The 12,851-nt window shown below is 36.1% G+C and overlaps 1 protein-coding gene across 2 annotated transcripts in view; it reads right to left on the reverse strand.

Moving 5' to 3' along the window:
• Positions 1-6,094: 6,094 nt before the first annotated feature.
• LOC145998884 (zeta-crystallin-like) overlaps positions 6,095-12,851 on the reverse strand; it is a 48,797-nt gene continuing 42,040 nt past the window's right edge. For both annotated transcript variants that reach the window (XM_083135588.1, XM_083135587.1), the window contains exons 8-10: positions 11,825-11,920; positions 10,727-10,911; positions 6,095-9,654 (exon numbers count right to left, since the gene is read on the reverse strand). In XM_083135588.1, the coding sequence (XP_082991714.1) occupies positions 10,750-10,911; positions 11,825-11,920 (258 nt within the window). In that variant the 3' untranslated portion in view covers positions 6,095-9,654; positions 10,727-10,749. The remainder of the gene's footprint in view (positions 9,655-10,726; positions 10,912-11,824; positions 11,921-12,851) is intronic.

Genomic DNA, 12,851 nt, shown 5'->3' on the forward strand with positions numbered 1-12,851 from the left:
ATTTGTAATTTAGACTTTGCGACTGCATTTGCTTCAATAATGGCTGCAAAGAATAAAGCTGTTTCGGATGCTGAAATTGGTGTTGTTAGATGAAAGTGATAGTGATGATGTGAACATACAAAGTGATGTCAATGTGAGCGATCACTTGTCTGTGAGCGAACATGACACATCTAGATAAATTGAAGGACATGACAGCGAAGAAGACAGTGCCGATTCTGATACTCTCAATAAATCAGGTAGTTAGATATTTGACTTTGGCTCATCATGTAACAGTGTTCGATCAAATGAAGATGAAAAGGATATACCTTATTACGTTGCAAAAGATGGAAAAACAAAATGGCTGAAAGATCCTCCACCAAAAGCCAGGACCCCATGACATAACATTGTAATCAGCCTTCCAGGATGTAAGGGTGCTGCTAAAACTGTCACACCGCCTGAGGAGGCATTCATGTTGTTTTTTTGATGAGTTATTCAACATCCTGGTCGTGAACACTAATATATACATAGAAAAGATACAAACTGGATTTTCAAGAGAATGTGATGCTGGGCCAGTGGATATCATTGAAATGGTTATAGGTTTACTGATTATTTCTGGTTTACTACGTTCATCACATCTAAATTACATGGACTTTTTTTCCAAGAGCTCTCTGGGACCATCTGTTTTCAACCCCACAATATCAAGCAAAAGGTTTCTTTTCCTACTGAGGTGCATATGTTTTGATAATGTGATACTAGTTGCCATTCGGCATTTGTTTGATCACTTTACAAACAAGTGCTCAGAATTATTCGTCCCCAGTGAACTAGTGACAATTGATGAGCAACTTGTTCCCTTTCGAGGTCGATGCAGCTTCTGCCAATACCTTCCCAAAAAACCACACAAATATGGTATTAAGATATTTTCAATGGTGGATGCACGTACATTCTACAACATAAAAATGGAGGATTATGTTGGCACACAACCACAAGGTCCATATTATGTCAGCAATTCAGCATAGGATATTGTCATGCGTTTGGTGCAACCAATATCTGGCACACGAAGAAATGTAACAACTGATAACTGGTATACAAGTTATCCACTGGCTATGAGTTTGTTGCGTGATTGTCAATTGACAACAGTTGGGACATTGAAGAAAAATGAAGCAGTAATTCTTGTCATTTTTGCCAAACAAGAATCGAAAAGTTAAAGCAAGCTTGTTTGGATTTTGGAAGAAGTGTACCCTGGTATCGTATGTGCCCAAGAAAAACACATCTGTTGTTCTACTGTCGACAATGCATGATGATAAAGCCACAGACAATGATTCAGGTGAATTGCAAAAACCAGAAATAATAACGTTCTATAACTCTACCAAGGGTAGTGCAGATACCAACGACCACCTTTGTGCAACATATGATGTAGGAAGAACTAGAAGATGGCCTCTTGCAGTATTTTATCGTCATAAATGTAGCTGCAGTAAATGCAATGGTCGTATTCAACTTTGGGAAGGCACATCCAATGAAACGTTGTTTACTCTAGCGAGAAGTAGGACAGACAGTCACTGAGACGAGAGCATTAACAGCGCAGGCAACAGGATCCACATATTCCACGAGATGCACGAAAGAGACTGCATCTGGAATTAGATATTGGTGAAGTTCCTCAAAATCCTGAGCCACCAAGATCCACAAGAGGAAGGTGTCATATGTGTAGCAGGAAGGGCAATAAGGTCACAAAATAAATATGTGTTTCATGTGTAAAGAAGAGGTTTGATCACACAGCATCTGTAATTGGCAACAGTTATAACCAACGTCTCTTTTGAAATGCTAGTAAACTAAATGTGCACTAAGAAAAAAATGATACAAGTCGGATTTTTTTTTTTTGCAAATGTTGTAATAAACATGTTCCACGTGCATAAAAAAAATAGTAAATGCCTTTATTCCTTTACCTATACATCTCTGATGATGTGCAGTAATAAATAAATATCCTACTGTAGCATAATAATATATATAAATTCCATGAACTACAAGTAGGTGCAACAGTGAACTATGTTCACCACGCGCCTACTTATGTTATCCAATTCCCCGCATAGTTTAACCCATTCACTTACCTAGTCATCGAATCGACGGCCTGTCTGGACGTTCACTTGCCGTACATAGTTGAATCGACGGGTTCCCGATTTTCATCACGTAGTTTCTTTTTCATTCAATAGATGGCAGAGGTTGTATGATCTTTCGATTCTATGACGTGTATGTTTGTGTAGCTAAGTTTTTCATACCATTTCAAGCGTGTTTTGTTCAGTAATTTCTCATGTAAACAAACCTTAATTCGTTACATCTTTGCAAACATGTTGCGTAAGAATGTTGTAGAAGATTCTGCGATTGAAAAGTTGCTTTTCGATAGCGATGAAGAGGAAAATGTGGATTTTGGAAGTGGAGATGAACATGGGGGTTCATTTTGTGTTAGTGAAATTGAAGAATGTAGTGAAAGTGAGGAAGAGGTGGCTGTGGCAGGAAAAAAATAAAAGGTTGAGGAATGGAAATGGAATGCAAAGATGTGTGTGATCAAAATTATTAGGTGAGTTTCTAATTATCTTTCAAGTAAACTGCATACATGCATACTTATTACTATACTTCCACTTCAATATATAAAATTTTCACGTAAATTGCTTGGATAATTTTCACAATATTTGACATCTTGTCTTGGTGTGCAACCTTCACGGGAGATAGCCAAATTTAAATGGTATTTCATGGCAAACAATTTGGCATTTAAATGGTATGCGGGTGGGTTAATAAGCCCTATTTTACGCTTGCTTAAACAAATTACACATACTCCATTCTAGTAAAGTAAATATGTAATTTAAAATACTAATTTACTCTAGCCTAACATCTAACTAAACACACATGCTGAAATTGAAAACAATTATTTTTTTTTACTCACTGAACTAATGTGACGGTTGGGACTGCATAAGCTGGGGTAGGGTTCAATTGGTGGTTAACGTAAGTCGTAAATATGATTGCACGTCAAGTCTATTTCTGCACTTGCTTTTCACTTGAATCGGAGATGAAAATCCCTTTTCACACAAATATGAGGTGAAGAACGGCATGAGCAACTCCAATGCCTCATCCGAATGGCGGTCGGAAATATCAAGCCGACATGCATGTGACACACAGATAATTAAGAACTTATTGCTGCGACCAAAACAAAAATGACAGATATTCGATTCACTTGAGTTAAACTTCATAGAGATGCCGGTAAAAAAGGAATGGTAGAGCATGAATAACAGAAATGTAGAGGTTAGACTACGTACAACATGGGTGGAATTTATATGGTTAAAATATATCTAAGTAATTTAAATGTAATACAGTAAATACATTTTCGAGCCTGACTTCGAGACCCATCAAATGTCTCCTCGGGACTCAGCAGTGGGTCATGCCTGATACGTTGAAAAACAATGGTCCAGATGCCACCGCCTTTCTAGTCTGCCACATGCAGTCTAGGATGTATTAATAGATTAAGCAGGTCTAATTCTCTTGTTAAATACACCCTTAGTTTTCATCTCAAGTTGCCTTTTGGTAGGGTTTTTTCATTAAACAGATATTTATTTTCTTAATTGCTAATTTCCAACTTTTCCTAGCAGTCGAATAAATAAAGATTAAGAAAAATGGAAAAAAGAACAAGAAAAAGTCCTTAAAAATTCAAGAATTGTGGATTTGTTATTTTGGTAGACACCCTGTTATTCAACTAAAAACTACCCAAGATGAAACTTCTCTGGAACCATTTCAAATTATGGTAATTGCTGAATATTTGTTTGCCATTACAAGCCATAATGCAAATGTTATGAGAGTACTTTCATTACCACCAGCACAAAGGACTTACAAGAATTTTTTTTTGTAATGTCTGGAAAAAGTATGGTACTGGTCCCTATAATTTCCGAGTGTGTATGTCCAGTCTCTCATCAATATATTTTTATTAAACCTGAAATTTTGATAAAAGTGGTTCCTCTGAGAAGTACCAGTTAAAATTTGTAGCACAAGGTTCATTGTTTAGTATGATTAAAAGTTTAAAAATTTTGCATTTAAGATTTAATAAAAAAAAAAACAAAAAAAAACCCTGAAAAGCATAAATTTTAAATTACTTTCTAACGTGTTCTATAGAAATATGTATTATTTATTGCGAATGTTTTGTGTGGTTCTACATTTTAACTTGAAGTCCTACTTTTCCCTCATAGCGATCTGGCAACTCTATTCATGTGTTACGGTGATAACACTAAAAGTGTCATTTATTTTGCCAGGTTGGAAAAATCGAATGAAGATTTTTTTATAATTTTTTTAACAGTCTAAACTCATCTACCACCTGTTGATATGGATGCACCTACCTTGCTGCCTAACATGTAAAATTTCACTTCAATCTACGAAGTCTGAAAAAGTTATTGCTAAGAAACATGATGTTGATAAACTTTTGCACGGCATTATATGCCTAAAATTTCAGAACAATTTTAATAGTAATACCTATTTACACATAGAATAACAATAAACAAAATGTTTTTTACTTCACACAAGAAAGCAAAAAAGGCATGTACTTACTCGGAAAGTACACAGACTAATACAAGATTTTCTGAGATTATGTATGTGAATCTGTCAATTAAAGGAATGAATCACGGACTGAATAAAAAAATTTACCCTGACACTTCTTGGAATTTGCACTGGGCAATACATGGTAATAATGTACACTCTCTATAACAAAGTTCATCTTTCATTAAATTTTATCTGCTCTTTCATTTTTGTTTTAACAACAGGAGTGCCGAAAATTGGAACACTGACAACTGGAAGGAATTTTTATGTCAGTTATATATTATTAATCCTTTTGCTGTTGCACTTGTAGAATATCAGAAAATGGTTTGCCATTCTAGACACATTACATACCAGGTAGCATGGTGTGAAAACCACTCCACCACGGAGGCAAATTCTTTTGCTAAATTGTTCTCTGGTTTATTATAATTTGGTTCATGACCATAACTTTTTTTTTGGAAGGGGAGGGAGAAGGGTTGGTATACATACGATTCACTTTAATGCAAAGAATTTACTGATGGATTCTACGTAACAGAAAAACTAAATAAAACTTTTGGTTAAAAAAAAATCCTCAGGTGACTTCTCAATGCTACAGTATAACTATTTCCTTTTCATTCCTAACAGAGAACAGGAATATTATTATTATTTTATAAAATAAATCAGTTTACAATATTTTCCCTCGTCACTGCTACAGTACTGAATTATTTTAGGAACAAAATATATCCCTAATTGTAATTTTTTAAATTTAAATTCTTCACAACAATTTTTAATTACAGTGAAGAAGCTGAATGATGATTACATGAAACTGATAAAGGTGGATATTGACGAAGAGACACCAATGCCCAAACTAGGACCTCAATCTGGAACCTTCAGTAGGAAGATAGTGATTTATCATATGATTTGTAACCCTTGCTGTAACAGCACATGAGGACCAGTGCCTACCTACCGACTGCTGATCTCCCTCCCACAGGGGTGGGAGATCATCAAAGTAGTTACAGCGTGACGTATTGTCAGCACGACGAATCCCCAGTCTGTTGTAGGTTTCCATGACTGGGTTATGCTACTCATTCATAGCTTCCCAATTTCCTCACGATGGTGGGTGGCTACCGTTGCCATACACAGGTCGAAATCTGAGAAAGTTGTTATGCTTCCCCGAGGAGATTCGAACCTGCACGTGTCTCGTAGCTGGAGCCCAAAGCATGATGCCTTAGACTGCATGGGCACGGTGCAGGTCATCATATGATTTAGGGTAGCGTTTTGTCAGTTTCGCAATTAGTATAATATTTATACAATACCTATGATCAAACTGTGGGGGCATTTATATTGTACTTATTTCTTCTCTACAATTTAACAATAAAATATTGATATTATGCTTCCAAATATAAATTCATTGAGTTCTTGGTGTATGTATAGTTGATAGCATCTGAAATGAGTGGAGTGTCACCAGTATTGATGGGTTAAAATGAAGCAAGCTCAGGCAACTGAAACATATTGTACTCACCTTCTACACATCTTACATGCTTACTCTCAAAAGTAAAAAAGTCACTTTACGAATGTTTAAAAAATTTAATAAAATATATTCTGTGGAAAGTGATGTTTGTTCCACCACCTACAGTACTTACATGCTTTTAAAAAGACAGCAGGATGACCAAATTTAGCCTATAGTAGCAATATGGTCACATTGTCACACTAAATACATTTCGTTTACATTTTTGTATTTACATTTTCACAAAGACAATCACCAAATCATGATCATCATTCATCAGTTTTGCTCTCAACATCGACAAAAGTATACAAATTTAGAAATAAAAATTGAGATGACTTCCATGTTTTGTCTTCTAGCACCACCACAATATCTTACATAATAAAATATTGATCAAGTGTTTTATGTACCGAGTATAGGGTATTCACATACACATACAGGGATACAGTGTACATTTATTATTGTACAAATTATGTGCGACTTGCTCAGTCCAGACTTTGCAGAAACAACACCTTTTATGATCTACTGTAGTTTCTGGTGTTTATAATGTTGGTAATGTAGTTATAGACAGTGTCACTACAAAAAGTGCTGACGTGGTACCTAATTTAAAGTTCTCTTATCCTAAGCTCTTTTGCTATTAAGTCTTTAAGTACTGTTTTCATATAAATATCGACAGATATTAATAAGTAGTGGGACACCTGTTGTTACAACAATAAAACTTTAATAATTAAAAAATAACCTAAATCATTTTCTTCTATTTCATAAAAAAAAACATTATTTTTTACACCTTCGGTACCTAAATCAAGAAAGACAACAAATACATGAACTGCTGCTGCACATTCTGCATAATATTGACCAAAGTAGAACTAATGTCTATGAACTTTGTATTCACGAATGCATCTGCTTAAGGACAGAGCTTTCTTCATATGGTGGGGAGGAGAGAGAATACCCAGTTCAATGACCGTTTCTGGGTAGCAACCATCCACCAACACTTCAGTATGAAAATGCTGAGAAAGGACTTTACTTATAACCATGAGTGTAATCATATCCCCTGAACTGAAAATGGACACTCAGTAACTTTCCACCCCAAATTCCAGCCACAATGCTTATGTCTCCACCCCCCCACCCACACACACAATGCCTTTGACAAGACTGATGAGAGAACTATGTTTCCAATATGAAGATTGATCTTTGCTCATGAACTGGCAACCTTGCATGTCAACACTTACTTCAGATTCTAGCAAGAATTCGGAAAAAAATCCCTTGCCTGCCAAAATTTGGAAATCTTGCCTCAATCCAGAAAATGAGAGCTTGTAGACTGAACAAGGGTATAGCGTTAAGATTTGAGCTAGAAACTGCACGTACATGGTCTGTTAGGAAAGTAATGAGACTGGCAATGCTGCTGCTCCCTCCTTCACGCGGCAGGTAGGTGAACGCTTGCCGTTGACTCAGAACAAGTTTCAACTTGCTACAGTTGCTACATGATTGTTGAGAGCGTCTGAAGTGAAGTTGTGTTTGTGAGGTGCGTTACGAAAATGGACTGGCAAAAGTTTGAACAACGTTGTGCCCATCAAATTTGGTGTTAAGCTTGGCGAATCTGCTACTGTGACTTATGAAAAGTTACAAAGGGCTTATTGAGAACATGCACTATCTAGGGCACAAGTGTTCAGATGGCAGAAGTCATTTTTAGAAGGCAGAGAACAAGTGGAAGACGAACCTCGTGTGGGAAGACCTTCAACCTCAAAAACGGATGACAATGTGGAAAGAGTGAGGTCTCTTGTGAGGTCAGATCATCGATTGACGGTGAGAATGATCAGTAGTGAGTTAAATTTGAACGTGTTTACTGTCCATCAAATTTTGACCGCCTTGAGACAGGTGATGAATCATGGATGCTGCACCACGACAATGCAGCATGTCACACGGCAGTCGCCATTAATGAATTCTTGGCAAAAACAGCATTCCTGTGATTCCTCAGCCCCCTTATTTGCCGGATCTCAGTCCCTGTGACTTTTTTTATTTCCCTTGCTCAAAAACCACTTGAAAGGATGCCATTTTGATACTTTGGATAATATCCAGAAGAGCGTAACCGACGAGCTAAAAGGTATTCCAGCAGAAGCCTTCCAGCACTGCTACGAACAATGGAAACAATGCCTCCATCGCTGTGTAGCTGCCCAAGGGAACTATCTTGAAGGGGATAACCTTGATTTGTAAAAATAATAAAATTCATCGTTTACAGAAAATCAGTCTCATCACTTTCCTAACAGACCACATATCTGTGACACCTCTAGACTATAAGTAAAATTCTAGCGCAAAAATGAGAAGTGGTCAGAATCACTTCGCTATGGATCTCCTGCAAACTATAATAGCACGTGAACATCCCCAAGACAGAAAAATTGCTACGTTTAACTGAGAACTCTTGCACCAAAATTGATTTGTCCATTACAGAGAAATATGTTTTGCAGGACTTGATTTCAATTTATCTGTGACAGAACACTGCTGTCTTGAGAGTGTTTCCTATATTCTTTACGTTGTAGTTGATAAAAGGAAGGAGGAGGAAATATAAAGTGCTTGTTTCATAACATGTACACAAGTTTATAAATCACTAAATTCTATTTCCCACGATTTTGATAGAATCATTCACCCGATATCGATTACTACTGCACGTTCCAAGACCACTGTCTCCACCCAACAGCTCTCTTAACTGAAGATTTGAAAATTACAAAATTACCTGATTTTATAAAGAGCAAGAGGCCAATTTACATTAGCGAAAATGGTCTAAGGTTTGAAACATGCTCTATTACTACACAAAATGATGATTTGTATAATGTAATGGTCAAAGCTGTATATCAACTGCTATCAGTGGTTAAATACTGGAGAAATATCAAGTAAATAAAAAAAATATATTTCTGCATTTATGCCATGCTGAAAACATGTAAGAATTATACATCAAACAAAATTACATCCAAATGAATGTTTGAGTTCAGACTAGAAGTTTCTGATAAGATGACATAGTATTAATATTGTTAAACATGAATATTGAACAAGTCTCACAAATTTTGTACTGAGAGCTAAACCTGGCAATATATGAAATATTTTCGTAAATAAATATAATCTTTTGAATTAAATATCATTGCAAAATCTGAATATTGCCCCGCTTTTTGTGAAAATAACAAATCTACTCTCTCTGACAGTTTATATGCATGTGGGCAAGGCAGGATTTTTCTCCCTCGATACATTTCACATACATTACAATATATAGAACCAAATCAATATCACACCCACACCAGCAGCACACTTACTTATCATTAAATTCAATTAGTGACTCTAGAGTAGTTTTAAGTAGTAAATTGAACAGCATGCATAAAGGAAACAAAACTGACGTCTAACGGATGAGCAAGGAATCCACAATACTTAGGAAATACAACATTGATTTTTTCCTCCACAAATTAAACAATATAATTTCTTCTCTCATTTTGTAATATCAATTCAATCTCCCATATTGAAGAAAATGCAAATAAACCCACTAGAAGCGATTATCTTCCACATGTACAGTAAGGGTACGTGATCCCACTGCTATTACATACTTAGAAATAAAGGCATGATTTTCCCCAACATCCTGAGAGCTAAACCTGGAAATATATGAAATATTTTTGATTAAAGAAAATATAGTTTTACAATTACAACAAAATCATAATAAAATTTCACATTAAAAAAAAAGTTGGTATAACGAACATGAACTGGAATATTAAGTGGGTAAAAAATTTCATAATTTTTGGTGAATTTACAAATTTTGAAGCACCAGTCCCTATGGTTTTCACTGCTTCTATAATGACACTAATAACAATACTCAACTCATCCGATATAAAATCACAGATATTCCACAAAAAAACAAATTATTATTCACTTTCTTAACATGATTGGTTTGATGTTTTAAGTCCACTTTATGAACAGATGGGCTAATCAGCACTGGTTGGAACTGGACCTACAGTGTAAAGTGGGATCTTAACCACTATGTGCCTCCACCAGGTATTGAACCTGGGATCCTTTGATTACAAGGGTCCAGCGGGAGATGTAAAGATTACCTGAAAATTACTATTTTCTAAACTTTTGCATATTTAATTTTTTTTTCTTTCAAAACTGAGGCGTGAGGATTACGTGTCCTCGAAGAATGTTTCCCTGCAAATTTGGTCCATTCAGTGTTGTTTCCAGATTTTTTTGTCAGATGGCAGCACTGTTTTCCTTATACATTGTATTATTTTCACCGAAGAAGTTCTCTGCCTATTTTCAACTGAATTTTGTATGGTTGTAGGAATATATCACTGCTATATACTACATTTCTTTGTTCACTTTGGTGTATTCTGGTGGTGACCACAGGGACATGTCGAATATGAATTTTTGGGTAAAATTTCAGTCTCCTCTTCTTCCTCCTTTAGCTTTTGCTATTGGGAGGTAAAGTGCATAAAACTCACATCCGCTAATAGCTCTGACACTCCCGGGGAACAAAAAGCTTCGTCTCTCGACGACAATTAGTTCTCTTGCTATTATATTTATGGTACTTTGTGGCAAGTTTGAAAAGCAAGTATCTGGAAAGTTCTTGTCTTTAGAGATTATATGACTTAACAGCTTGAACAAACTTTTCAAATGCTTACAAAAATAAACAACACAAATACAGTTAATGTTATTCCACTAATGAATACTCACTTTTCCCCTTCTATTTCTGTGCTCTATATCCTAAAGACCAACTTTCCCTTTGCACCTTTTGTATTAATTATGTCGTGATGTGCCTGTGCTGCCTCCTCCAGAGTATACTCATGTGCTATTACAGGATTGATAACACCGTCTTCAATTCCTTTCAAGATGCACTTCCCAGCCTCTCTAATTTCTTCCTATAAATAATAATAAAAAAACATAACAATACGATATTTCATATCTTTTGTTGATATCAGTCCATGTAATATGATATTTTTAATATTTTAAAAAAATATACACACAATATGTATATCTACATTACAAATTCTCACAGAACAAGGATAATACGAATATTGAGTTAGCTGGGTTTCATTTTTAGAAATTTATGAGTGTGTCAGCACTAACACTATTTGCACTCATTTCGAAATGCAGGAAAAGACCCCCCCCCCCTTTATCTAAAATGTGTTAACAATGAAATAACATGCTATGTTAATTGAAGGGCTCAGGAGTAAAAGCATGGTAAGTGACATGTTGGTCATTATTGAGTTTACTAACGAAAAAGGATATTAGAAGCTACAAATTTTATGCCTTCAATGAGTCCAATGCGAATTGCATGACATGGCAATTATACATGAAACTTGAAGGATGACTCTTTTTACTTTGCAACTCAATAATGACCAAAATGTCACTGATCATGTTTTACTCCCGAGACCTTCAAATAGTCTTTATTCATTGTCTACACAACTTGCAACATACAATGGCCAATGAACATGCATGTACATTACCTAGTGGAGAGTCGTGCGACTGCTACAGTCAATCCACATCCCTTGTAATTAAGCTCCTTCTGACGAAGGCATGGCCATCAGGAATTCTGGCAATGTTTGATTATTTCCTGCAGTGTTACTCTGCCTGCTCGACCGCTGGCCATCGTATGTGGCAAGCTGTATAGTTATTCACTTTGCCAATTCTAAGAGGAACTCTCGGTGGATGAGCATGTCATCTTCTCATGAACTTGCTGTTGAGTGGGGTTATGTACTTTAAAACATAAGCTCATATTGGTATGAAATACTTCATTAACTTGACCTCAAAGATTAAAATACCATTACTTACGGGCTTGTCACACATTAATGCAACTCCAATAATGCTGCTTTCAGTCATCATTAAGGAGCGGGGGTTGATTTCCACTGATCCTCGGTTTCCAACAACCTGTAATATAATCAACATTTTAATAAAGACGTAGTGGCAACATTACACATCATAAGAAATTTAAATACATTGTATTCTTATGCATGGTGAACTGCAAACTGGACAGTCTCTACATAGCAACTAATATGGATTTTGTTTAGGTGTATCTTTTACATGTAAGATTGTTAAATCCACGTTGATAATGAGTTATGGTAATAGGAGTAAATAATTATCCACACTTTCACCATAACTTTCTATAGGTTGGCAGCACTGCCTTCAGCGCTCGCGTGCTAAAAGATGGTACTCTTGTGGTTACGTGACCGAGATTTGATTTTAAGCCTGCGATGAATTTCAGCCCTTGACACACTGTCAGACTATGGAAATCGGATCTCTGATCTTCCTTGGTGCACTCTGCCAGCGGAGCGGCCATGTTTACTTTGTAATAAAAGATAGAAAAATGGAGCAATTAAGATCAAACCTCAGCCACGTAACCACAAGAGCACCTTCTTTTAGCATGCTTGTGCTGAAAGCAGTGCGGCCAACCCAAAGAAAGTTATGGCGAAAGTGTGAATACTTTTTGACTTCCCCTCGTATATATGTATTTTATTATGAAGTCAGGAACTTGGTCGAAGTGTCTGTTAGTATAATTCCATTTTCACACATCAACAATTCATGGTCTACACCGTGGTGTAGTGAGATTAAAACAAATTTGCAGAAAAGTAGTTTGGTGACCTAAAATGACTTCAGACTTTGAAAGGTTTGTGGGCTATTCTGATGCTTGTCACATGTGTAACAGCTCCAGCAAAAAATCATGCTCTCAGGTACGGCAAGCCATGAATGCATACATGTTGATCACTTCTATTTTAAAGGATATTTATTTCTGTTCTGTGTTGTTACCCACAAGTTTTTGAACATTTGTCAAAGGAGAGCACGACAAGCAGTCTGTCTTCAA

This window comes from Lepisma saccharinum, chromosome 14 (assembly GCF_977018435.1).
Source record: "Lepisma saccharinum chromosome 14, izLepSacc3.1, whole genome shotgun sequence".
Classification (NCBI taxonomy): domain Eukaryota; kingdom Metazoa; phylum Arthropoda; class Insecta; order Zygentoma; family Lepismatidae; genus Lepisma; species Lepisma saccharinum.